This window comes from Atractosteus spatula, chromosome 2 (assembly GCF_055471065.1).
Source record: "Atractosteus spatula isolate fAtrSpa1 chromosome 2, fAtrSpa1.hap1, whole genome shotgun sequence".
NCBI lineage: Eukaryota > Metazoa > Chordata > Actinopteri > Semionotiformes > Lepisosteidae > Atractosteus > Atractosteus spatula.
The window spans coordinates 9,898,543-9,926,408 of NC_142707.1; the positions used below are offsets into that span (position 1 = coordinate 9,898,543).

Genomic DNA, 27,866 nt, shown 5'->3' on the forward strand with positions numbered 1-27,866 from the left:
GAACAAAACACACAGTATGTCCTGTTATCTTAAGTCTACTTAAAATAGTTGGAAGGTCTGTATTTATCCCTCTTATAAACGTTAACCTACAGTATTAGTAGTAATGATAAACTAGCAGTGTGCATTCTATTTAGTTTGATTTCTTGTTGATCTCCTCCCACACTAATGTTCCGCTGGTATTAAAATAAAATGCAAACTAGCAAATGCAAATTTGGACCAGGCAAGTATAATGAGAACATCAGGAAAAGCTGGAAGGTTACATCACCCAATCCCAGATTTAACGTCCTTGGTTGAGAGCTTTCATGGCGTTATTTCGGAACTAGAGCGAGAAATGTAACAACGACACAAAAAATAAAGCAAGAGTGAAATCAGGAGAATTTCCAGTAATCATGGCCTGCGATGCTAGACCTGTTCTGGTAAAACTAGGCGCCTCAAGCTCAGCTTTCAGTGTTTTTATCTCAGTTGCGAGCTATGAACGAAAGATTCGTGAGTGAGTGTAAGATATATTGTTTGTAATGATTATTATGAAAAGTATAATAAGAGCAATAACTGTATGACACTTTTCTTCCCAAAACCAAATGTTACTTATTGAACAAACAACGTATTTTGAGCTTATTAATTACATCTGGTTAAAATGTTCAATTAAGAGATCTTGAGACACCGTATCACTGCTTTATTATGCAACTCTACACAAGTCTGCAAGTGGAAAATAACGTTGTTAGAGATGAAGAGTGGTCTTGCTTGCTGAATGTCTGTGGCTGAGTAAGAGTTTTATGTTGTAACTGATGACAATGTGGGTGGCACAGCAAAATCCAAGAAACCGGTTGTATTGTACAAGTAGCACTCCAATAAAGCAGTACAAATCCAACAGAAAAGGGTTATATAATCAATATAATATAATATATAATATAACCTAACCAATCTCCAAATGTTATACAGTACGGGTACTGTAGCACAGAGATAAGATCTCCACTTGTCATGTGGTGTCTGCTAATCTCAGTCTCTGCAGGTGCTGTATCTCTCATTTTCATTCCAAATTTAAGCAGTGATCGAATTCTTGGCTCAGCAGGAAATATTCAATGCCATTAAGTTGATACTTTTTAAGACAACTTATTCAAAGAAAAGACCCTGTTAAATATTTCCAGTTCACCAAGTAATCACACCCATTAAAGTAAGAGAGGCTTCAGGACAGTGAGAAAGCATGGAGATCATATTGCCCCCTAGAAATTAATCCAGTCTAGCTTCCTGGACTGTAATTTCAAGTATGCAAACAGGGGTAGTGAGCACAGATCCTGCACATAAATAAAACTGAATAATACAAATGGGGTTTGCCAAAGAATATGGTATTTCTTGCAGATAGTCATCAAGCACGTTTTCACACCCAGTGTGTGTAAGCATATCAGGCATCCTCTCATTGCACGGCTGAAATCATTACGATCAGTATGAAGATTAAGATGAAAAATAATACATATTACACATTTTTAGATAAGATCACTTTATTAGCCATATACAATTTCTTGCATTAGGAATTTGTCTTTTCCCATACCCCAGCTTGCTCTCCATGAGACACAGACAGGGAGAGAAGCTTGGAGTCAGAGTAGAGGGTCAGCCCTTGTACAGCACCCCTGGAGCGGTTGGGGTTAAGGGGCTTGCCCAGGGGCCAAATAGAGTAGGATTCTTCTGCTAGCCACAGGATTTGAACTAGCAACCTTCCAGCCACAGTGCCACCGCTCCACCCTTTAGTACCTGGCCAACCAGGAGCAGGAGCATAGGCCACTTGATCTGTAGTGGTCAAGGCTTAGACCTGAGACATGGACACCATACAAGTGGCTTTTCCAAATCAGAACGGTATAGCAAATAATTAAAATGTCTAAATTATTTGAAAATATATCAATTTATTTAAATATAAATCAGTTAAATATTCATAATTATATTTATAATTAAAATAAATAAAGAATAAGTATGACGTGAATATAAAATACAGAAATGAGAGGGATACAAGCTGTACTAGTGTGGAGATCTTACACAAATATATTGAATAACCTCTGCCTCTGTAAAATACAGCTTGTCAGTGTTATGATTATTAGCTCCAGTTTCCTTCCACAGTCTGAAGACGTACTGGTGGGTGAATTTACTTCTGTGTGCGTGTCTGTGGCTTCCCGTCCAGGGTGTATCCTGCCTTGTGCCCATTACCTGCCAGGATAGGCTCCAGCTCCCTCTTGGTCCTGAACTGGATGAAGCGGTTTTAGAAAATGGATGGATGGACGATTGGCAGCTGAGAGTATATAACAGTCTTTTGTTTGGTTTTTCTGTAACAAGTTTCACGCAAGGAGAATAATGACTGAGCACGGAGCTATGGTTAGAGCAGTGTGTTCCAGTTTCATTCACACTTCCGATCTTCAGAGGCCATTTTCCTCTTTGGATCCGGCTTCCTAGCAGAGATAGCACTTAGGATGTGGACTGTACTGTTACTGACATACAAGATCATTTAAAGTTCACAAGTGATCATCAAACTTATTTCATAACCTGCTCTTTTCACCTCGCAACACCTTCTCTCCCAGTTTCAGACCAGCCCCAACTAGCGCATAGCCCATCAACAACTCTTAACAGTGTATTGAAAATGACCTCTTGTTTGCTTTGCAGGGGGAGGGAACTACGGGGACATTTACTTTTCAAGCATCCTTCCAGTTATTTCAGTCTTTTATTGTGATTCATAATTGGCTGGTTTTCTTTTGGGACGTTATTATCTAAATGACTCAGTGTCGAACGGCTAATTGTTTTTAAATCTGCCCGTGCAGAATGGCATGGAAGCAAAGACACACCCACCCATCCTTTTTCTAACCGTTTAATCCAGTACAGGGTCGCAGTGGGAGCCGGAGCCTATCCGGGCAAGCAGCGGGCGCAAGGCACCCTCGATGTGACGCCAGAAAATGCGGGCTTGGGTGTAAGACACCGGGAATGGGTTGGCTCAGCTCAGTCGATGAAGGGCGCGCTTCTTCTCCTATCCACAAGTCGGCGCTGGTCCTTCGGGAGGGGACAGTGTTGCCTGTGACGGGCTAAAACAGTAGTGGGTCGAAGGTGGGCTGGTTTGAGTAGCTGGTCAGTACCTCTTTATTCCATTGTAGTGGAACTGTAGTAGTGGTCAAGACTTAGAGCTGAGACATGGACACCATACAAGTGGCTTTTCCAAATCAGAACGGTATAGCAAATAATTAAAATGTCTAAATTATTTTAAAATACATCGATTTATTTAAATATAAATCACTTAAATGTTTATAATTATATTTATAATTTAAATATATAAAGAATAAGTATGACGTGAATATAAAATACAGAAATGAGAGGGATACAAGCTGTACTAGTGTGGAGATCTTACACAAATATATTGAAGAACCTCTACCTCCGTAAAATACCATTTTTTATGCGCCAGCTTGTCAGTGCTACGTCTCTCCTTAAAGTCTTCAAGTTCGGTTAGAATTCAGTTAGAAAACGGATGGGTGGACTGTAGGGTGGTGCAGCACATGGTGTTAAACTTTGAATTGACCCATTTCCCTCTCTCTTCTGTGACCATAGTTCAAAAGGAGGGGATCTCGTCTGAAGGTGTGAAAATGCAGATGTTATAAATCCTGTTCCTCCTCCTGCTGTAATGGGCATATGCCCAGAGATCAATCATTCTTACAGACATTCTGGACTGCGGGAATGCTGGGAAGGTGTCAATATTATGGGTGTGCTTAACAAGACAGATAGCGCGTCTCAGATGTCATTGGAATAAAAGATCCAGATGGCAAAGAACTGTGAACGCTCTCGCACCTGAAGAAGACTGTACTGCCGAAACGTTGTGTTTCTCCTTTTTGTTTTTCAGCATGGTATTAGCCTTTAATGTTTTCCTAATTGTTATATAACTATATATATATATAAAGGTCTTACAAAGATTTTGGACATTTGTTACGGTAGGTTTATTTCAGACGAATTCTCTAAAATCTCAGAAAACGCGCTCCTCCCAGAGGAGGGCACGGAATGATATTATTGTTCTGTAATAAAATGTATTTCTTACTTATTAACCACAGTGTGCCGTTTAATTTGTTATACCGCAGTGGGTTTTTTTTCATTTTTTGGCTACATTGAGCAATATTTAACTATCAGTCTCTGTTGTACACACATTAGGAAATGTACTTCAAGTCATATTCTAATGCTTCTTCAGAACGGTGTTTTTTTTATTAATTTGGGTACTGTGACACGGCAAAATGGTTTAATTGCTAAACTATTACCGGTATGCCATTTGAATTCTTATTTTTATCGATATCCAATTTTAAACGTTGAAACAATGGCATTTGCCCCAGAAATAAAAGAAAATCTATTAACCTTTATGTCGAAAGCCGATTGGAGAGAATGTGAAACTCCCAACATCTGAAATGTAATGTGTGATGCGACCAGCAGAGGGCAGAACCGCTGCGACATCGCGCTTGTCGCTCGCCATGAATCTGCCACCTGCTGTCGCTGATTGGCGACTGATATTATTTTCTTCTTTCTCGATCTCAACTTTTCATTGGGGGACGTCACATCAAGAATCCGTATTCCACACCGCCCATATCACCGAGCTGGATTCTGGGACTTGTTGTCCGTTAGCACACTTCCTTTGGCGGATGTCTACCGTACTTCTTTCATACAAGAACTACATCTACCATATTGCAACGGGGCACCGAAATCGTGGGGCAATGTTATCAAAAAGAAGGACCGTTTTTAAAGGGAAACCCAAGGTTATTTGGGTTTAAGGTGGGATATCAGGTTTGGGTAAGTGTGCGGTGTTTATTTATTTTACACTTTGTGCGAATATTTTCTCCGGTTCGAAAAGCTTCACCGGCGCTGTGTGACCTAAACATGTAACATCAACAACAGTCCCACAACCGACTCTTCCTGTCTTGAGATCTTGGGTTCCCCGTGGTTATTAAATGGATGTAACTGATGGTGTAGTTGCATTTTATTCCCCGGTTTTCCAGGAACGGGTAGTCTAAGAAATCAATTAGTGATGGGTCTGTTTGGCAAGGTCTGCATATTCATCGATAAATAAATAAGTTGGCGCATTCACACTGTCACAAAGTACATACACTATATACTGTGAGGCAGCGGAAAAGAAGTTACGTGCAGTGGAACCTCCGCCATTTGATACATATTTTTTGGCTACAGTTTTTATTCTCCTTCTGTGATTTTTGGTTGGTCTTCTTTTTTAACATCTACGTTTACCGATTGCAATTTCGGAGTGCTGGCCGCAAGTGTTGTTCCCCAATGGCGATCTTACGGACACTTCTGGTTTTTATAGGTTTCTAGCTAGATTAAATTCACGTTTTGCAAAATAGATGTCCTCGTTGCTCCCAGGTTGTGGTGTTTTTGTCGGTGCCTAAGTAACGTCATCTTTTGACAAAAAATACACATGAACAAATCTGCACGTTTTTCTTCTTCGTGATTTAACTTCGATATGATCTGTAATGGAGCATCTTTTCCTGAATTATCTTGCTCGCATTCAGAAATGAGCGTCTATCTGAACAGCAGTACTGCAAGTATTTATGTTGCAATAAGACGACTGCTTAATTCGAATAAGTGTGACATTTTAATCGATTTTTTAAAAGCTTTAGATTCTGACGGTTTTTTAAACTTTCTATATATTAGCGACGTTTTATCACATAATACGATACAGTATTTACTGTACGTGATTACATTTTAAGAGGTTCTTAACCCAGTTCGTCGTTATAAATTGCTTTCTCAAAATCCTAATATTTTAACACGCGTAACCTCTTGGGCAGCTATCGTGAAATGTACCCTTTTAGATAAAACAATGGACTTGAAATGTTTTTCGTCTCTTCTTGTAAACTTATAGGGGTTTTTTTCTTTCAATTAGTTAAATTTGTTACATTCCTTTTATAGTTAAAAAATATCCTTGTAAAAAGTATGAAACTACGTGATAAGAATAGGAAATCTGATCAAATTTGGGGGAAATCACTTCCTGCTTTGGAATGATCAATGACTGCCTTCCTTCGAACTGGTTAGCTATTGAATGATACCTGCTCGGAGGAACGTGGTTTCGTAATCGCTTTCTTAATCCTTTATGACTCTTGTTCATAAAGACAAACAGATACACTAGAAGAGTTCTTCACATTTGTCCCAGAGCGCGGGCTATAGTGTGTTTCAGATTCTAGACTTTTGTTTAGGGCTAGCGTCCAGGTTTTTATGTGCCCATTGTGTGTTTTGGACCAGTAATTATAAAGTGTTATGGGGCCTCTAAGAAAGTATAATAGAGGCTTTAGGCAGCCTGTTTCAAAGGAAACATCATTGAAGGATCTGTCTCTGTTCACAAATGATTGCGACTACTGTCGTGATTATACAGTATATACTGTGTTAGTAGTTGGGGGGAAAACAGTAATCTTGTGTTTCATAACCTTTTTGGAGTCTATTTTCTTCTCCACTTCTGGTATGTAACTTGCTAAGACTTGTTTTCGTTAGCCCACACAAGCCCAGAGCAAGCTTTCCGAGAATCTGAATCTGTCCTGCCCAAGCTCTTTCTTTGTGATAACTCTGTGATCTGTGCGGAAAACGCGTCGTGTCCTGCTTTATCGTGCTGAGAGGAACGGTCCTAGTACATCGTGTCCTCGCCTCAGACAACAGTAAGTGAGAAATGTGGGAAGGCAGGAGAAAGCGTCGACAAAAAGTGCCGAGGCTTTTTTTTGTGCTGCTTTCCTTCAGAGACTTCCCAGGATTACAATGGTTTCTCTGAAGAGCGCTTTAAAGATGATGAAAAATGTATGTTCTCAGCGATCGCCAAGAACAGCACATATTGTTATCCAAACACGGAAAATGCTGCTATCGTAGTAACCAGGGAGAGTGGGGGGTACAGCCCATCTATTTTCACTCTTTCAATGATCTGATGGAGGCATTGTGGACACTATGAAAGAGATAAGATCAGATCACTTTATTGGCCCTATACAATTTCTTGCATTAGGAATTTGTCTTTTCGCATACCCCAGCTTGCTCACCATGAGACACACAGACGGGGAGAGAAGCTTGGGGTCAGAGCGCAGGGTCAGCCATTTATACGGAGCAGTCGGGAAGCAGTTGGGGTGAAGGGCCTTGCTCAGGGGCCCAACAGAGTGGGATTCCTCTGCCGGCCGCGGGATTTGAACCGGCAACCTTCCAGCCACAGGCGCTGATCCTTAGCCACAGAGCCACCGCACCGTACCAAAAGGGATGTTTGTGAAGAGTTGTGGTCCATGTCGGTAATCAGGACGCGGAAGTCGTGGATCGGCTCTGTTCCGTTCATATAGCCCAGTGTGAAGACCTCCCTCCTGGATTTCTTGGTGTTTTGAGTGGCGTTCCTGTGTCTTGGCAGGTCTGGGAAGGCCGGGGGTGTCAGATGGTCCAGTCGGCAGCAGGAGCAGACGCAGCAGTATTGTCCTCCTCATGTCCCTCCTGTCCAGCCTCCTCTGCTAGTCTCCTCGTCCTGCCCGCCCCGGCCCGGCCCGATCCCTGTCCCCGCCCCGCCTTCTAGCCTACCTCTTCCTCATGCTCTGGACGCCCGCGACTCCCCAATGACTGCCTGGATCATTCTCCCCGTCAGCCTCTCTGCCTTCTCCATCACAGGGATATGGATTGTGTGAGTACCGCTCGCGCGCCCCGCCCCACCCACACGCGCGGCGTGGACACAGGTGCCCCCGCGTAGCGAGCGCATTGGCACACAGCCAGGCTCAGGGCCTGGCAGGCCTTGGGCACAGAGAGGACAGCCCGATTTGCATGCAGATAGTAGAAGAGTGCAGACAGGCAGAGCCAAGAGCACGGTAACAGGGTTAATGATGATGTTCAGCGCTACAGGTGCGTCCCAGAAGATTTGTTTGGTAAGTGATTGGACCTGGATAACTTGGTTTATGGGACAAGATTTGAGATGTTTGAATTGAGTGCTCCAGGGGTGGGGGAATTCTCATTGTACTATGTGCCTGGATAGATTTATCCTAGAGCTTTCCCTCTGTCGTTCATGGGTTTAGAATCCCCTTCTTCTCTCACTCAGCTGTAAACAGTAAGCTCTGCTGTGTCCAATGCTGAGCACTGGGCAACCACGGTGGACTCTACTCCCATGCTCCTCAGCCTTCTGCTCCCCTATATGAAACACCCATGAGCCTTGAATACATCTGCTTGGCATGGCTCTGGCATGTCGTAAATCTTCACTGACTTTACTTCTTCCTGAATACAACACCCATCTAAAGCTCTGCTACCGCGTTTACACCACCATGTTTTAGCCAGTGTTCAGATTGTTCTGTGCTGAGCTGCCCCTGTGTGTTTTGAATACTCCACAGATACTGTACGTGGCGAAACAGTTTTCAGGTCACACTGATGCAGTGGAGCTGTCTGGTTTGCACACTTGCTAATCCAGCCCAGTGTGTGTTTCGCCTTCTAGGTATGCCATGGCAGTGATGAACCATCATGTTTGCCCTGTAGAAAACTGGTGAGTCTTTTTCTATTTTTCTATTCTATTCTTGCTCCATAATAAATTAGGCAGCTGGTTCGAGTGGAGGTGTGTAGGCCTGTATTTTCACATCCTGGGCAGGATCTGAAGCTGTAGCCTTGAGCAAGGTACTGTGCTTGGATTACTGCTGTATGAATGTGCACAAATGGAAACATTGCTTTTGGATTAATGTAAATTATTAATTGTTGTATTTTGGGATTGTTGTATATTGGGATAGATTAAGGCAGAATGAACGTTGCTCATTCTGCCTTAATCTGTGTTTTTTTCTTATTATTGTTCTTAAACAATAGATTGAGGAGGAATCCTTTTCATCCATTTCCCCTGAGAGAGTCAGCTGTTGTTAGTCACCAATAAACTGGGGGGTAGGGAAGAGCTGAGGGGTATTAAGTGTGTGGCGTTACTGATTGATGGGTACATAGCCAAGATGCTTGCCCGAAGCATGTAATCTGCACTAAGATATAGCTGAGCCATCTATATAGAGAGCACAGTCGCAAAGCGTTTTTACAAAATGGAAAAAGGGTAAATTAGCAAAAAGCAAAACATTTTCAAACATTTGATCTAATCTGAATGCAACATTACCACTTCTGAAACAGGAAGTTTTGATCAAAATCAAAATGTTTAGCATAATAGCGGTCTGTGCAAAAGCAAGTATATATTTCATGAAATGGCATTTCATTGTGGATTTGTTAAGGAAGCACTGAATGGGTCAGATCAGGCTGCCTTTTTCCAGCTCTTCATGGTGCCTTGGTTTGCTGGTCTTTGTTCCAGCTGAGTCCAGATTAAAATTTTACGGACAGTAATTAAAAACAATTCTGGTTTTTAATTATTTAGGTTTTTGAAGTGATGTTTTGTTTGTAAAAAAAAATCATTCTTAACCTGCCAAATACAGTGTTTAGAAGCAGAAAACAATGCCAAATGTTTGATCACGCCGTTGGTTTGATGGAGGTACTGAGAGTCCAGGGTGCAAGGAAACCAGTGGAGAATGGGGTCACCAGGTCCAGGATTGGGAAACACTGGGCTAGTTTTAGCACACAGAACCAAGAACTTAATGGATTGTGTTCCAGTGTGATAGCTTCAGCCCACTTGCACTGTTTCAGTCACCCTGCTGTCGTTGTTTCCTCAGGTCTTACAATGTGTCGTGCTCAGAGGAGACCTTCAAACAAGGCTTTCCAAAGAGCTGCTGCACACTGCAGGACATTCCTCTCATCAGGTGGGGGCCCTGGCTCTGCTGGCAGCGCACACACTGCCACTACGTTGCAAGTCAAACCAGAGTTTTATATTCACAGGATTTCCAGTGGCACATAACTTGTTATTATAATAATAATGCATAATTGCTTACACTTGTATAGTGCTTTTCTGGGCACTCCACTCAAAGAACTTTACAGGTAATGGGGACTCCCCTCCACCACCACCAGTGTGCAGCCTCATCTGGATGATGCGACGGCAGTGCGCCAGTACACTCACCACACACCAGCTCTCAGTGTGGAGGAGAACAGAGTGAAGTAGCCAGTTCAGAGATGGGGCTTAATAGGAGGCCAAGATTGGTAAAAGCCAATGGGAAATTTGGCCAGGATGCCGGGAGTACACCCCCTATGTTATTCTCTGTTGCATTTCTGTTGAGGCAGAGCAATAATATTTAATGTCCCTTTCAGTTTCACATTTTGTCAGGGCGAGATTTCCAATAGTCAAATAGGTGGTCATGTTGTGCAAACATGCTGGTGGTCAAAGATGAGAGGTGTTGTTAACAAATGTAGATTTGCATGGAGCATTCACTTTGTCATAAAACTGCAGCCCAATAAGCCTTAATCCAATATAAAGAATGCTACTAGTGAAAGAGGGTGGCGCAGTTGTGAACATTGCTGCCTCCGCAGTGGTGGGAATACATGCCTTACATTGCATGTCAGTGTTGTCTCTTCATGTGCTTGTTGAGTCAAAGGTAATTGGATAAAGTAGGTTAAGGCACGCAAGTCACTTACCATAGCTGAAGGAAATACTGTCACAGAGTAATACTTAAGCTGTGCCATGCAATGTGAACGTCGGCGTTGTGAATCTGTTGTATTTGAGTTTGGCTTCCCATTCATCTCTTGCAGTAAATGTGGCTCGTTCCCCCCGGAGAGCTGCCTGTTCAGTCTCATCGGGAATGTGGGAGCGTTTATGGGTAAGAAACCGATGTGAAGGAGCGAAGAATGCCAGCTTCCTTTATGAGTTCAGCTTCTGAAAGCCATGATTGTGAAATATTGATGCGCTAAAACGGACTTCAGATCACACCAGCGTAAATACCTGGTGTTTAAATCAATCATTTTGATGGTGAAAAGCCAATGGATGCAGGTGCGATTGTATACAAAATATGCATATGCAAGATTTTGTCCGTTTTTATTTATGAATAACCTGAGCATAGCTATTGTGTATAGACCTTGATTTATTTTTTAGTATTTTGGGTAGTTGTCCTGTTGCTGAAAGACAAATTTGACATATTTGCATAGACATCCTAGACATATTTTCTGCCTTTATGAAATCATTAAGGAAATTAGTTTTGCTAGGCATTACAAATTTGGTGCAATTTACCATCAAGGTGTGACTGATTCTGCTATTAATGTATAAAATTCCAGTTTTGAAATGGTTTGTTAAGGGTATTACTTTATATTACTTTCCTGTTATTGACATTGTTCTCATGGTTTCGTGATGTAGTTCTTCCTGTTCAGAAGCTCTCAGCAACTTGCACAGGTTGAGTCTGATCTCTAAAAGTCACCGGTGAGACTCCTGGTTGTGAAGCTTTGCCAGTCTTGGTAGGGAATAGAGTTATCTTGGCCTTTGAGCTCCTGCAGGTAGGAGAGGGAAAATTCGGCAACATGGTCCCCATAGGGGAGAAAGTCCTGATGCAAATTAACAGATTACATTAAAATTGATGAATGTTCTCACTGCAAACCTGCCATTAAATCTGTTTGTATTTAGAACCATATTGACTAGTAAAATAGATGCTTTATTGATCCCGTGAGGGAAATTGCAGTGCAACAGCAGCTTAGCACAGTCAACACAGCACAGTACAACGAAATGATACAATAAGACAACATACAATACATACAATCCAGCCAGTACAGTCAGTGAGAAGTGCAGTAAAAGTAAAAAAAATGGATTATACAGAGTTGCTCACAGTACAAAATATACAAAAACAGACCCGAAAGTACAGTTGTATTGCACATGGTAAATGTATGCTCAGAATACATGAAATGAGCTATGTTAAGGGCTGTGAGCTGCAGAAGTAATGAGTTATGTAGAATGCAGGTAATATAAGGAATGAGTGGGGAGCCCCATCAGGCTGCATTGGCTGTAAAGGAACAAGTAAAGGTTAATGTCCATGCTGAAGAGTAGACAGAAGTTTAAGGTACTATAGATACACTGGTAAATCATACTGTGGAACAGTAATATGTAAGTATCCTCAGAGAATAAATGCATAAATAAATCCAGGTATAAGTGCTCTTAAGGGTCAGCTAAAATCTGCAGGAAATAAATATAAAAAATAAAGCTTAAACTCTGCGATGGTATAATGTCGCATCCCAAGTAGTCTTCTATATTAAGGTTTTAGCACCCAATATCAACAGCTTGTTCTACCCTAGTTTCTGTGAAAGCAAGTTTTTTTTAAAAAAGAAAGAAATCGTCAAATTGTCCCCCACCTCCACGCCCATGATAAAGGAGGAAGCCTTAACGATGCATCTGCTAGCTGTACATATTGATGCGTGCTAAACAGACATCAATAATGGATGGGCCCCTTGCTGTAATGAGCTGTAGGATGGGGGAGGTCTGTGCATTGGGAATGGAAGTGGGCAACATTAATACACGGCTCCAGTAATGAGAGACTGGCAGGCAGGATTGCTTAACAGCCTTGCACGTGAGCAGAGAACTGGAACATCAACTCCCAGCCAGGATGGAGCTGGGTGTTGCAAAACTCAAAATGTAGCAAAGAGTTGAGGTCTCTTTTTTTTATATCTGCTGGAGGTGACTTTTTTGCATAATTACATAAGTATTTAGCATATATGGAGTGCTTGGTTTTGGTTTTTTTAAACAAAGTAGTTGATGTAGTAATTCTTTGTGTGCTACAGTATCTGACGCATTTAATGTAAACCCGTTTACAGCACTTAACATAACCATGTTGTTAGTAAAGCTTAAGGCTAAACCTGGGTTCTGTTTGCTCAATGCAGGCCTTTACAATTCAATTTCCTGTTCCATGTCTTAAGAGCCAGTCCTAGCTATGTAGTGAGTGTGAGCCTGGAATGGTGTGGTGCTTTAGGACCAGGAGATTAGAGCAGGAACTCCAAATCCTTCCCTGCATGGTAAACTGTATTTGTTTTTTCCTTACATTTCTCTGTCTGCCTTCCCCTCCATAATCCGCCTCCTCCCTCCCTCCCCCTCTCGGTCCTCCTCTGTCACCGTCTCTCCCTCCCCGCTCTCCAGTGGTGATGGTGTGTCTGCTGCGGTACGCCCAGGTGATCGAGCACAGCCGGCGCTCCTGGGTGAACACCAGCGGCCTCATCACCGGCTGCACCAACGCCCTGGGTCTCGTCATGGTGGGGAACTTTCAGGTCAGTGCCCCTGCTGCTGCGCAGGAGGGGCCCATGTGCCTTCCTGTTTGCGTAAAGATGCAGTCAATTATAGCTTTGTAGCCCCTTTTGCTGTAGGGGTTAAAAAAGGAGTCAACGTTAGATCCAGGAAAGTTATGGTAAAGCTCTACAGTGCGATAGTAAGACCTCCTCCAGAATATCGTGTTCAGTTTTGGTAACTATACCACAGAAACATGTAGCCTTGCGAACAGAACAGAAATGATTGGTTGATAGAGACTTTCAACTGCGTAGTGAAACAAGGACACAGCATCGCAATTCATTTGGGACACAGAAGAGGAAACACTTCTTTACTGTACATCAGTTGGTCTATAGACCAAGCTTCCCAGCTGTGGGCACCTTGAAGAAAGAGCTGGATGCAACTTTAGAGTATCTAAGATGCTTATCCACCAAACAAGCAAGATGAACTCTCGTTTGCAAGCCTTTCTTGTGTTCTTTTGTGAGAACACGTTCTTCAGAGGCAGGCATGCTGACAGACAAGTTTATATGTGTTGCATCAAAGACAAATCTACCCGTGGTAACGATCGGTATACTCATGAACTGATGTGTCAGTTGACATAGTGCAAATGAGTTGCAGGGGTCAGATGTTTCCATTCAGGCTCAACACGCAGAGCACTGGTAGTTCAAATGATGACCTCACCCTGCCACCTCCATGAGCAGCTTTTTCAAGTGGCTTAACTCTGGGGGTGGGGGGAGGGGGGGTGTCCAGTCCTGGTCCAGTTTCAGCTAATGGTGCTTGAAGGAAGAGGCAAGTAACCTTGCAGACCCACCAGCCTTCCTGAACCAGGCTGAGACATCTGTTTCAGCTGCTTCTGTGGTCATGAATTGTAACTCATCAGCTCTGTGCGGAGTCAGCCTGGGCCTGTGCATGACAAAAGCTGTATTAATTTGCTGGTATGTCTATCCTTACCTCCCTTGGAGAGCACTGTAGCATTACATTATAGAGCACAATTAAATACTTGGGTACAGGCAAGGACCTGTATATGCATGAGTGTTGTAAGTCTAAACACTTAATGTATAATTCAATTTCATGTACAGTCCAATGAGTGCAGCATTCCTGCTGTCCCGGGATGCTATGCCTAGTTATATCAATATTTAATTGGCTGCTTATTTTAGTGTTAATTGAAATAACCCGTGCTTGCTTTCAAACTCTAAAGTCACATGAAGTCAGCAACAGTGGCTCCAGTCATGGGAGATCAAGGACAGAGTACCCCCCACACCTTAAACCAGACAGTATTTCTAGGCACTGCAGTGATGCTGTGTCACCGTGTCAGCTCACCTGAAAAGTGGAGTGAGCCTGCTCTGTTCCTGAACACATCTGAGCACTTTAGCTTTGTGTCCAGAAGAAAAATGTAACATCTTCCATGGATTGAAAGAAATAGTCAACTCAGTGTGAGAAAGTTATTCTCCTGCTTCCTCCTAACACAAGCAGAAGCCCTGTTGTAGACACACATCTCATGTTCTAGAGAGAAAGAACCAGTAAATACATCTGGATTCAACCCCCAAGCATGTACTTAAATAATCTGTCTGTACTTCTTGATGCTTTCTTGCTCCACTGGTTCAACACATCTGTCTGATCTTTGTTTCTTACTTGTTTATAATTTATACATTGCTGGAAATGTTTTGATGTGTTGAGGTATTTGTGCAATACAGTGCATTGTCCACATTCCGGACAGCTGTGAAGAGTAAAACGCGTGTTTTGGGGGAATTTGAATTAAAGAACATGGCTAAACTGAAACACCTTGGGTCTCTGTAGTTCCAGAGACACATGAGTCGTGAAGTGGGCAAACTCTGTTTCACCAGACAAAGCAGCCTCTGTTGCAAATTGTTTTTATAGCCTTTAACTCGCATTCTATCGTCTGCAAGCCTTGTAAGGGAAGGTCACAAATTAACCTTGTGATGGGCCTGTCCCTGAAAAATGAAGTCAGGGACATTTGGTACTGATAAAGGAAATGGAAGGTAGGGTAACACAGGGAGCTGATAATCGCTGCTGGAGTTTTTTTTTGTGGTTCGCAGTACTTGTCTCAGAAGCGGCCCCTTGATTGAAGCTTAATCCCCTGAAGTCTGACTGGTCTGTGTGGATTGTGTGGTGAAATTGCACACAGTGGGTATTAAGTGGGTGAAAATGCAAAATCTGACTCTTGGGGTGATTTTCATTCCAGAAATTAAACTGGCCTAGAATAGGTCATTGTTGAAGCATGGCACACTTTAAATATCATTGACTTTTAACATCATTGTTCCATTTCTTGGTGCTCCTTGCTTTATTACTGGTGACACTATGGAAGGACAAAATTGCCCCCCCTCTCCCTGCGTCCCTGTGTTCTTCCCCAGCCGCTCAGGGGTCTCGGGTCTGAGACCTAGCCTGTGCTGCTCAGGCCTCCATGCTGCCAAAATACCAAACAGAAAACCTTTAACAGACCTGCCGCACTTGAACAGAAAACCTCTTGAGGGATATTCATTTGCTGCCGTGCTGGGCTGTTGGAGGAGGGCGGGGGCACGTTGTCTCCTGGCCTGCAGTGTCCCAGCTCTGGCCGTCTCGCTCTTCCAGGTGGACCACGCCAAGTCCCTGCACTACATCGGCGCGGGGGTGGCCTTCCCAGCCGGGCTGCTGTTTGTGGGTCTGCAGTGTGTGCTCACGTACCGCATTGCCATCACCGCGCTGGACTACTGGATGGCACACGTGCGTGTCGGGCTCACCGTTGTGGCCTTAATCTCCCTCATCCTGAGTATCCTTTGAACGGGGACGTGCCATTTTGGAGGTGGTGGGCGGGGCAGCACTCTTCATCTGCTCTTTTTTCTTTTGTATGAGTGCAGAAAGAGATTTGGTGAATGCCGTCATAGCGTTTGGCCGCCAGCGTCTAATCTTCTTGACAGGAATGGATCGTAGCCAACAGGAAGCCCAGAATGAGGAGTCCCCAGTCCTGGTCCTGCAGAGCCAGTGTCTGCAGGTGTTCTAGGTCTCTTTAAAGCACCTGAAGAGCTGTAGACACACTGGCCCTTCTGGGTGAAGACTGGGGACCCCTGGGCTATGGTGAATGCTGTATCCTGATGAGATTCCTGAAATCTGAAGAGTCTGGTATGAACTTAAAAAGGCCCAAATGAGCAGAGAACCAAAGGGGCCATGTTTTAGATCTGGATTTGTGTAGGATTACAAAAACTAAAGCACTGGCAACGTTTTGTAAAAAAAAAAAGAATGACGCACAGCTTTGCAGTTCGCTAGGCTGGCAGAAGACCAAATGACCTCTTTCAGTAACGCGGGCAACTGTGTTTAAGAAGTGCTGGAAGTTCCAGGAATGCAGACAGTCGAGCTGTGATAACTGTGGCAGCGAGCATTCTGTAACAGTGTGGTTTTGTGAGCTGATAAGCTCATTAAGATAAAGCACCAGTGGGTTAGATAGCTGCTGGCAGAAAACTGATCTGGGCTCAGTGTATTGTAAAATAATTAAAAGAAACCGCAAACCGTAGCTCAGGGTGCAATTTATTTCTTTTTCTAAAGTTCAGTGGTGTAAAAAATGAGCTAAGGCACTGTGGCATTTGCTACTCTTTTAGTTCAGCAAAACTACCAGAGGAGGGTGGCATGGCCTGATTCTGATTGGGGGCACCTTCTGTGTGGAGTTTGAATGCTCTACCCACACTCCCTTGGGTGCCACAGTTACCCCTCACCTCCCACAGACCAAAAACAAGTTAGCTTCATCGGAAATCATTGTCCTTTTCTGTGCAGGCATGTCCTTTAGTGCACTGCTAGCATCAGTGATAAAATTACAGGGATGTCCCTGGCATAGGAAATTCACTGGGCCCATTTAGCTGTATTTCTTTTTTATACTTACATGAGATGGACATGTCAATTCCTTAATGCGCTGTTAGACTTTTAAGTACACAGGGAGTAATGGGTCATGAGTAACTGGACTTTTCCCAGAAACCAAGACTGTGGGTTGTCCTGTTCCCTGTTACACTGCTACATAGAGATCTCCAGTATTAGTGCAGTCCCAGCCCAGGGGCTACAGCTTTAACACCCTATCTATGGCTTCAGGAGTTATTGGATTCTTCCAGCAGGATATGAAGGCCTCCCCCACTTCTGCCTTTATAAAAAATTCCTAGAGCCCAGGTTTCCATTACCACAGCAACCACACACTTCTAAGCAGGACTTAGTAACCCCCTTAGAAGCCTGTGCCTGTATGCTGAGTGAAACTGGTTCTTGTATGCAATTTTATTTATCTGTGGGGAAAATAGCACTCATAATTATAAGTGCATTTCCAAGGAGAACTGAAATTGGCCCTATAAAAAGTTTATTTAGTTGGTTATTTATCTTTTAAACGCTTTGCCAGTGCTGAGGTACTGTCACTGTAGAGATAAGTTTGTAATCTCTCTGGCCTTTGTAATTAAAAAGGGTAGCACGGATTGTCTGAAGGCAGAGGATAAATGAGTGCTGGACAGTATACAAACTAATAGATACAACAGGCTTTGGTGTTGAATAAAATATGGTGATAGCTGAAAAGCCAGAGACTGGTTTAGTCTTTGTTTTTCTGAACGAGTTTAATTTACAAGACAGGTTTTGAACCTTGGTTAAACTTTTCTTCTTTGCACCTGGATTCTTATAAGTCATAACTCTTGTGTGATTCATATAGCTCTTGTGTGGCATGAGATCTGGAAAGATGCATTTATTGTGCATGTTAAAAGATGGTCTGACAGATAATGATAGCTGGGACTATCATGTAGCTTTTAATTAATCAACAATGTCACGTTTGTCTGCTGCTTTTTTAAGACTTGATTAGGTCTCCTGATTATTGTAGCATATTTTTTTCCAAAGGCTGGCAAACACTGTCATTCATAGAACACTTTGAGACTCTGTTAGTTAATCATTAGGCATTACTTTAAACATTACCTTACCCCCAGTGGTTCCCTCGCCTGGTTCTGGAGGTCCTGAAGGAACACTGTCTGCTTGATTTTGATCCAGCTGTGCTGTTAGCCGGTGATAAATGCATTTAAGTTTCCTATTTGTATGTTCTTCCCCATGTACATGTGGGTTTCCTCCCACAGTCCAAAGACATACCAGTGGGTTAATTGACTCCTAGGAAAATTGAATGTGGTTTGAGTGTGCCCTGCAATGGACTGGTGTCTTTCCATGGTGTACACCGCCTGGCGCCTGTTGCTTGCCAGGTTAGGCTCCAGCTCCCCTGCGACCCTGCATTGGATGAAGAGGTTAGAAAGTGGTTGGATCGATGGATTTACGACATAGTTTGCTGTTAATAGGTCAAATAGGTTTTGGGTTTTGGCCTCAACCCTGTGTCAGTTTCTGAGTTTCAAAAGTGCCCTCATTTGGTTGCACAGCCTTAAATATAACCTATTGTACTCTGCAGATGGGAAAACCACCCACTGTAGGTGTGTTTGACAGTGTCATCCCAACTTGTCTGTTCATTAATTGTTAGTTTAATGAACATGAATGAATGAACATGAATGCTTAATGAATGATTTATTGATTAACTGGTAAGAGCTGTGTAGTCAGAAATAATGGCAAGTAGATTGAGGACAGGCTGTATTCTGGGTCTGATTGAAGTAACGGGTTAAAAGCCTGAGCTGGCTATAGGACTCAATCTGTATTTTGAGTAAGTGCCTTTACTAGTTGACCCACTGTTCCACCTTTTGATTTTTTTTTTTTAGTGGCTTAAATGAATATATTTGCTATCAGCAGTTTTTCTAAGTTATAATTGTTTGGTAATTGCTAAGAACCCCTGAGCCCTCCGGGAAAATGACCACAGAAGATTGGAGTAGCCACTCTTCCCCAATTAGTGTGGATTGGGATTGGCATGCCCTCCCCTCCCCCTTTGTATTTCCTTAACCCTGCTGCTCCCAGGTGGGGTCTTCTTCATCCACGAGAGCTTCCACCTCCAGCATGCTGCGGCCATCTGCGAGTGGATCTTCACGGTCGACATCCTGGTCTTCTACGGCACTTTCACCTACGAGTTCGGCGCCGTGACCAACGACACCATGATAATGGCCCTGCAGCGCAACCAGGGCCCCGGCGGCCTCGGGGGCAAGAGCTGCAAGTCTCCTGGCAGCAGCAGCACCTCCACCCATCTCAACTGCAACCCCGAGAGCATCGCCATGTTGTAGCCCCCCCCCATCCTGCAGCTCGCCGGCTCCCCCTGCTGGATCCTCATAGGCGGTGCTCTGGAACCGCGGGGGCAGTGTGGTTGGTGTGGTGTTGGGGCGTCGCGCAACGCTAGGCACAGCCCATAAAACGCTAAAATGTACCTCAGTTTTGTATCGGAGTAGCGCGCTGTGGCTCAAATCTAAGTAGTAATAGAGGCGAGCACCACGAAAAAGTTTCAGATTGTACTATGGTATATTACTGTGTGGGGAACAGTTGGTATTGCAGTCTCAGTATTATATATATATATGGGTAACTGTAATTATTTAAGGCATTCTGTTGTTTGTGGATTAAATTGTGGATACGCACATGGTCCTTCCCTACGTAGTCTCACAGGTGTAATGCATAATGGTTGATAACGGGTGACACCTGACTTTTTGTTTCTCCAATGTTTACTCTGCAGAGTCTTTAGGGACTGTGGAGAAGTTCGGAGTTTTTTTAGTAACAAAAGTAGCCCCCCTGGACTGTAGAGTATGTGAACTCTTTAGCAGACATTTTACCTGAGCCTCTATGTACGCACACCTTATTCCACTGATGATTTCTTACAAACAACAGACTGTAGGAGCTGCTGTACAAGTTACCCTGTATGTATATTGAACGCAGTACTTGAGGTCAGACTCATGATGACTGCTGTAAATTGTGGTCTTTTTAAAAGCTTGAGGAGTTGCTGTGTGCTTATTTTTGAAGCTAAAAGCCATCAACCAGCATAGCTGTAAGCTATCACAGCAAGTACGAAACAATCACGTAAGGTTCTGTTTCCCAGTATTTTTTGGTCCTTTTTTGGCTAACAGGATCTTGTTGGGTCTTAGTGTTTTTTTTTAAATTTGCCTCTTGGCATGAAAAATAGATATAAAAATGATGCTATATTGCTGACAGTGTTGGCTGTCAGTTTATTGATTCCCTTTGATTTAAAAATGTTTTAAATTGTTTTGTTTTTTAGTTACCAGATGGTTATCCCCCCAAAAAATTCATTGAGTCTCTAGGACCGAATGAGGCTTTTCTGTGGTAGCCGCTTGACCAGCACTAGTCCTCAGAAGCTTTAAGAAGACCTCATTTTATTTGGCACTGCATGATCAACACACAAAGGCCAAAGATCTCAGTCTGCTGTTTCAAGCATCAGGCCTGTAGAAACTTGGAACTGTGGAATTTCTTATTGACACAGTTCCATATTTTATTTAGTTAAGAGTTAAACAGTCTAGTTGAAAATTTACAGGCCTGAAAGAAAGTAGGCTGAAGTGAAGATACAAAGCTCATTATTTTTGGTCTGAGGGAATAAAACTGCTTTCACGATCACTGAGCTCAAACTGCCAAGTACTTTAGACATTCGAACTGCGTGTTGCATTAAACATGCAGCATCATTCACAACACCATCAAGAGTGAGGTCTTTGGCCTAAGGCACTTTGGTCAAACCTGTGTGCATTTTGGTGTTGCATATTTCTTGCGCGTTCTTGTTTATTGTTTCAAAAAAAAAATTTTTAGGCTGGGGAAAGCAAAAATAGCCCAGATTCAAATTTCTCATCTTTTGTTTTCTGTTTGCTGTGTGTCCTGCTGAACGTGTTGACGTGCTGTTGGAAACTAAAAGCCATAGAAGCAGACAGGCTAGTGGGAAGCATGCAGTGCGCACAGGAGAACTGTGACTCTTGCCTGCCTTGCTTACTTGCTGTTGGTAAGCGTGTTGTGATAAGGGTTGGATGTTTGTTTTGTTTTTTTAACGAAAAAACATTGGTACTTTTTGTTTTTTAACTGTGTTTGTATGCCATATCCCATGCACTCGTGTGGGCAGCTGTTTCAGCTGCTTCCGTCACTTTCTCCGCAGAAGGTGCCCCCAGGCCTCGGAGGCATGCTGGGACTCTGGAAAGGGCGAAAATATTTCTTTGATTCTCACAGAAGCATTACATGAGATTTCCTGAAAATCGCAATGTTTGTGGTATAAATTGGCAGCTACACCTCTCCCGTTTTTGATTGCGTCTGACAACAGCACCAGCATCGCAGTCCATATGAGCCAGTTTATATTCTCCTCGGTGTCCAGTTTTGTTTCCTGCAAGGCCCCATTTTTGAGCTGTTGCGTTGCTAGGCTACGTCACCAGATGTAACCTGTCTTGTGTCTTGGCCAGCCCTTCTCTCAGGCCGCTAAGTTGACTTTGCGCAGAGTGTGTTTCAAAGGTCCCCTGGCCTGTCTGTGGTACACAACTCTCCCTCATGCCCCCGTTTCCTTGTTGCAGTCCTACCGATTTGTTTTTTCCGGTACTGCCGTCTTCACTTTGCATTTATTTGTTTTTTAACATGGGGAACACTTCTAGAATGCTTTGTCTTTCACTTCAGAGAAAGGGGGCTGTTTGAGGGGTTCAGTGGCTTTGCTGATCCAGAGCCCAGGCTGGTTGGTAAGGCAGCCACAGTACTCGTTTCAGAACAGGGAAACCAGTTAATGGCGCTGTATAACAATGGTGTTTTTTTCTGTATAATAATATAAACTTCAAGGCTGGTTCCTTGAACGGTGCAGAAGTTACAATTTTCTAGTTTTTAGGATTTCTAGTATTAAGAGTCCAGAATATGGCTCTACACTTGCTGTGCATTTCCACTGTGTTTCCACTGTGAATTCAGTGTATGTTATCAAACTAATGGAGAGGAGCTGCCAGCTGTGGGATTGTGTCAGAGTCTGCACACCCCATGAGTTCAGAATTTATGGAGGGGGAATTCGTTATGTTATACAGCATCACCTCCCTGTGGTAACAAGGATACAGCTGCAGTTGAAAGTAAAGCTTCCGTACAGCTATCTGTGCATTTTAAAACTTGTTAAACAGTTGCACTATGCTTACTCCTGTAACAAGAACATTTGTTATTGCAAAGCTCAGAAAATCAACCTACTTTGAAATTCCCTTTTCTAACCTCAAGAAAAACACCAGCTACCTTCATTGACCACAGGAGGGCACTGCAGTGGCGACTGAGATTTCCTGCGGGGTTGCGGGTCTAAAATTCCCAGCTTCCACAGTAAAATGGCCAATACACCAGCCTCCGCTCACACTACTAAGACTTTGCCAAATGTCAGTATTCGACAGTGCCCGTTTCTTTCTGTGGCGTTGAGAGTTTTCTGTGCCCCAGTGGCTGTGAACACTAAATGTTTGCTTTGTAGCCAAAGCGTCCTTCCCATTGCTGCTGTTGTGCTCTCACTGTCGGAGACAGGATGCTGGCGGCTCACCCTGCCCCATCCCCCCAGACACTGTGCTGCCGACTGGCAGGGAAGTGCTGGAAGGGGTTCGTCTGTGTGTGCTTCTGGATTTCTGCCCGCACAGCCAGTCAGGACAGGCAGCACGGGTGCTTCAGCAATCTGGAGTAGTTTTTCTGCTTGGAAGGGCTTGTAAGTTTTAGGGAGCTGGGGACGGGATAACTCCAGGGCCCCTTTTCATTTAAGAGTTTTGTTTTTTTTTATAAAAAATGTGTCCTTCTCAATTCATTCATTTCAGGTTTCCTTTACTTGTGTGTTCCACATTAATACTGAGTTTTGCTCTGAAACCTCACTCAGTGCTAGCAGTTGTTTTGTGAATAATTCCCTGCCAAACTGGGGGGTGGGCTGCTTTCATTGTTCATAACTCCACCACCTAGCTGCTGTCTAGGCTGGCCAGTTCATCACAAGATTTAAGGTTGGACCCTGTCTCGTGGCGAAGATCTTGAGCAGATCTCCTGTGTGTATCAGCTGGCCTTTTCATTCCTGTTTGCCACCCACAGTTTCACTTCACTGGAATGTTTATTTCCTGTTTGTCTGGTCTTCATAATCAAGAGTTTACGGAAGCCGGAATTAAAAATGATTTTGTTAATACTGTTAATTAGCTCTTGTTCCATCCCTTCTTCTTTGGCTGATCTAAAACCTGAATGTCAGAACTTTATAGTTTAAGAAATTTGATTGGCCTTTTTTAATGTCTACAGTTTGTATGTTTTTTTAATATCACTATACTTCTGACATGAGAAGTTTTGGCTTTAGGGGGAGTTTTGTGTTACAATTCAGTGTTTACGGTTTAACTTTCTTTTAAACAAAATGGTAAGGTGTGCCAAGGGGACAAAACATCTATCATAGAAATATTAATTGTAATATCCATCTTATATTAATGCTCTATAAAGCAGAACTTGCAGAAATTTCGATGACAGTGGGTCTCCTTGATCTCAGGCATTGACACAGAAAACAGTACAAGTCAAACTGTAAGAACAAAATCAGTGATGTAAGGAAAGAGCTTAACCCTCCAGCAGCACAGCTGAGAACAGCACCAGCCACATAAAGCTGAAGCAAAAGCGCAGTGGAGCTGGGAGGCCCATTTAAAAAGTGCTGTCGTGCAGAATTAAATTATTTTTTAAAAAATATGTATATTTCAGTTCTTATGTGTATATAGACAGGTGTAGTGGGTGGATGGAGGTAGATTTCTACTAATGTTTCTCCGAGTTGTCAGAGTTCTTGCTCCCTGGCTGGGGCAGTTTATTGGCCAGCCAGTGTGTGGGGGCGGGGCAGTATATTGGCCAGCTGGTGTAGAGGCGGGGCAGTATATTGGCCAGCCGGTGTGTGGGGGCGGGGCAGCCCGGGGCAGTTTATTGGCCAGCCAGTGTGTGGGGGCGGGGCAGTATATTGGCCAGCTGGTGTGGGGGCGGGGCAGTATATTGGCCAGCCGGTGTGTGGGCAGGGCAGTATATTGGCCAGCCCGTATGGGGGCGGGGCAGTATATTGGCCAGCTGGTGTGTGGGGGCGGGGCAGTATATTGGCCAGCCGGTGTGGGGGCAGGGCAGTATATTGGCCAGCTGGTGTGTGGGGGCGGGGCAGTATATCGGCCAGCCGTTGTGTGGGGGCGGGGCAGTATATTGGCCAGCCAGTGTAGAGGCGGAGCAGCCCGGGGCAGTATATTGACCAGCTGAGCTTGTGCAGAAACGTTGGCTCTTGGCGAAGGGGAGCTGTGACCATCCTGTTGCCTGTTTTCAGGTGCTCGGTGCGAGCTCCCACACACACACACACCACTGCAGTGGACATTTAGTGACCCAGTTCTAGCACTGGACTGAGCGGACTGTGAAATTTTGTGGGTCCTGTTTGATTCTGGGATCCTCTTTGACTGGTTCTTTTTGTTTCAAATGTTTAAATTTGAGCCTAAATCAATGAAGGTCCCGGAAGAGGTCATTAATGAAACTGCCCCATGGCATTGCTTTGCCAGTTCTATGAAAATGCCCCTACACCTCTCTGGGGTCAGAGGTCCCTACCATGTGACCCCAGCACTTATCTACGTCCTGTTTCTGAGAGAGTTCAGTTTGTTGAGTAATTGTCAAATCACTACGTTTATAATACAACTTTGAATATTTTTTTTTTTTACTTGTTGGTTCTTTCGGTGGTGCCCTGCTGTAGAATGTAACACCTGAAAGTCTCTCCAGACCTGTGAGGAGAGGCCTGTGTGGTGAGGTGTAGTACAAAGATCCACCCCAGACATGCTTCTGTTTCCTTGACTCTTCCTTCTGTTCATCCCTCCTGGGCCTTACCTCAGAGCATTATTAATGCGTTATGCTTACCATAGCCTTCTCTGCATAATGGTTGCTGTTTTACAGAACTGGCATAGCAAAAAGATTGCTATTTAAAAACAAAAACAAGAACAAGTGAAGGCCCTAATTAGAACACAAAGCAGTGGGACAGTGACTCATTTATCTTCCTGTCCCCCCTAAGGAAAAGACCAGGCACTGACTAATGTGGTCCAGTGGTGTTTGAATAGTGAAGGTTCAGATGTGCCAAAGCCTTAAATGATCAGTTTAACCAAGCATCTCCAGCACTCATCTGGCTGCACACTGACACAGACATTTCATTGCAGCAGTCATCTTTTTCAAAGCCACACTACACTCTCTGACTGCAGCTTGTGCCAAATGCGTACTGAAAAAGAGCACATCCCTGACTGTTGTGCTGTGTTGTTATCAGAGGAAAACAATTTGGCCAATACTGTACATTCATATTTTTGTTTAAAAAAAAATGGCAAAAGGCTGTTATCAGTTCGCAATTGCTTAACATGATGCTATGGTGCAGAAATGGCTTTGTACTTAATTTTCTTGTCTTGTGCTGAACAGTAAGATGTGTAACTGCCTGGCTGAACACAGCCTAGCTGGACTGAGGGCCTGTATTACAGAGGCACCATGTTATTGACTAACACCACTCCAGCACTCTAGCTTCTGGTTCTCTCTCACATCTCAAACCTTTTATCTCGGAATACCTGGGTTTTAGAATTGCTCGGGTTGCAGAGAATGCGACTTGGTCCATTTCCGCCTAGTCTTCTCTTGAAGTCTTTTATTTCCTCCCTGCTGAAAGTGCCATAAGGTCTGACTGAAGTGAAGATGGTTTTATGACAAAAGGCCACTGCAGTTCTGTATGATTTCTTTCACCTTTCTCTTAACTCTGGCTCTGCAGGTTCATTCTCACCATTGCTGTTCATGTTTCACATCCGTATTTTGCCTTTGGGACTCTCATCACAACGTTGCAGAAAAAAAACCCATGATTTTGTGCTGAGGATCCCAGAGGCAAAATGTTTATGTGAAATATAATTCCCCACCAACCTTTTCCCCGGAACGTGATAAAATTGCTGTCACCATGCCACACTGATTTGTTCCTGCATGTCATGAACTAAGAATGGCTCCTGAAGAGCAAAGAGCTTCTGGTCCTCTTTGTGTTGAACAGCACTGCTGTTTGGGAGAGATCTACACTGCCCATCACCACTGCCTTTTAGGGTGGGAGAGAGAAGCTGAAGATAGAGTGAGGATCTGGGTGTTTTTGGTATGGATATAGAGCCAGTCTGCTTCTCCTTTTAAGTTGCAATCAAGCGATGCATTGTCTCTGTTATCGTTTTTGACTACTAACACTTACAGTATGTTGATCAGATGAGTCAGATGAGCCTTATCTACAATTCCTCTTTGTGTCTTGGGGGCACATGTAAAACCAGAGCAATATTAAACCGTTTAATTTTACACTTAATCCAAAAATTGACTGATGTGTCCTCTCTTCTTAAAGTTTCCCACCTTCTAGTTTTGTCAAAATGATTTGCAAAGGAGGAGAAAAAGAAATGTGCCTGTATTCAACCCTGATTTTCATAAGAAGTAGTCTTACAGACAACCTGTCCATACTAACAGTGGCAAATCTTAATTGGCAGCAAGGTAAAAAGATGGATTTTGGGACTGCTTAATTATTTCCAAATGAGCTAGATGGGTTGAATAGCCTCCTCATTTGCAAACCTTATGGTTGTATTTATTGAAGATTCACACTAAATATACAATAAGATAAAGGTTCTTCAGTAAAATCAGTTACAGTGGCAATCATTTACAACTTAAAAGGAATTGCATGGATGTTTGAGTTGGCGGGGGGTCAGGTGATGGTAGCACAGACATCCAAAAAAATATAAATATTTTTGATTGAGACTGTAGAGACTATTTTTTCTTTTATAATAGCAGGCATAATTTCAATTTATGTATTCTTTTTAATGATCTTTTTGTTCAAATTTATATAAAAAATGAAATCAAGGATTCTGATTATTATTAAAGTTCTGGTTGTTCCAGATCATTTTAAAACAATTTGGGAGTGGTGCATTTTTTTGCAAGCAGTAGATTTGTGGGTCCATTTTTGGCAAGCACATACAACACTTAAAATAACAGAATGGAAAAACAAGATTCTTTGTAGGACAACAGAATCAGCTCAAAGAGACAACACTCTATCAGCCCCAGTGACAGCCCAGCTGGATACTGAAAAGTTGAAGCTCTGTCCTTACTGCCATGGAGATTTTAGTCAGGAAGCAGTCTTAACTGGGAGAAAAGGGGCTATGCCTGACTCTGCCCTCTTCTCAAAAACACACAATGACCACTGACCTGAAGTCCAGGAGGCTTTACTGTAGTTTTTTCCAAGGCTTCTAATAAAAGATTTTGCTTCCCTTGACTGTTAACAAACCCAACTACACCATACACACTTTACATCCATCAGAAATAATTAACAACCAATGTGGCTATTTACAATAGTTTAGAGACCCTTTAGCGGCCACTAGTGGCAGGTTGTTTGTAATTGCAGGTCCTTCTTAAGCCAATGCACTGCTAGCACTTACTCGGCATGCAGGGTTGAGCCTTAGGCCCACATATCATTGACTGTTGGCCTATGCTATGGCAGCGGAGACTTGTGATTCCCTGAACTGTGGTGCACAACTGCTAGAGTAATTGGTGAGTAGAAGGATTTTAGGAAATTGGCAATTCCTGTGACTTGTCAGATTCGCAATCTTGTAATTGCATCCATAAGAGCTGTGACAGTTCAACCAGTGCTGACTCCTGTAAGGAACTGCGGAGCTTTAACGACGTCAAAAGGTGAGAAGCTTAGTAGGCAAGTGTACTGGAGGATGAGAATATCTGCAGGTCTTTCTTCCCTTGGGGTTGTAACATGTAAAAACAATTGGTTATTCCAACCAACAAGTGAAATCCAGTTCGTGGAATTTTTCCCACGCTCTGAAGGGAGGTAGTTGAAAAAAGAGCTTGGAGGCTCATCATTATATGGTTTTAACATACATTTTTTTTTTACCAACAAATCCATTCCATTGTAGCACTTTGCTACAACCAGTTAATTATT

The 27,866-nt window shown here is 43.2% G+C and overlaps 1 protein-coding gene across 2 annotated transcripts; it reads left to right on the forward strand.

Annotated features, from left to right (window-relative positions):
* The first annotated feature begins 3,874 nt into the window (after window positions 1–3,874).
* LOC148839195 (transmembrane protein 150A-like) lies at window positions 3,875–26,833 on the forward strand. 2 transcript variants are annotated; one of them, XM_088909339.1, is made up of 9 exons: window positions 3,875–3,950; window positions 4,567–4,791; window positions 7,379–7,642; window positions 8,438–8,485; window positions 9,630–9,716; window positions 10,597–10,664; window positions 12,956–13,083; window positions 15,668–15,845; window positions 18,971–26,833. In XM_088909339.1, the coding sequence occupies exons 3-9, from the start codon at window positions 7,578–7,580 to the stop codon at window positions 19,228–19,230; spliced, it is 834 nt and encodes a 277-aa protein (XP_088765465.1). In that variant the 5' UTR covers window positions 3,875–3,950; window positions 4,567–4,791; window positions 7,379–7,577; the 3' UTR covers window positions 19,231–26,833. The 2 variants fall into 2 exon arrangements, with proteins under 2 accessions (XP_088765465.1, XP_088765466.1); XM_088909340.1 differs by lacking the exons at window positions 3,875–3,950; window positions 4,567–4,791 and adding an exon at window positions 6,586–6,656.
* Window positions 26,834–27,866: the final 1,033 nt, after the last annotated feature.

What these genes read in the sequence shown, in the direction of transcription:
- LOC148839195 (XM_088909339.1), top strand. Translation starts at nt 7,578, where the DNA reads ATGACTGCCTGGATCATTCTCCCCGTCAGCCTCTCTGCCTTCTCCATC. An exon ending in ATCACAGGGATATGGATTGT is followed by an intron (nt 7,643 to 8,437) that starts GTGAGTACCGCT and finishes TTCGCCTTCTAG; the next exon opens with GTATGCCATGGCAGTGATGA. An exon ending in CTTAATCTCCCTCATCCTGA is followed by an intron (nt 15,846 to 18,970) that starts GTATCCTTTGAA and finishes TGCTGCTCCCAG; the next exon opens with GTGGGGTCTTCTTCATCCAC.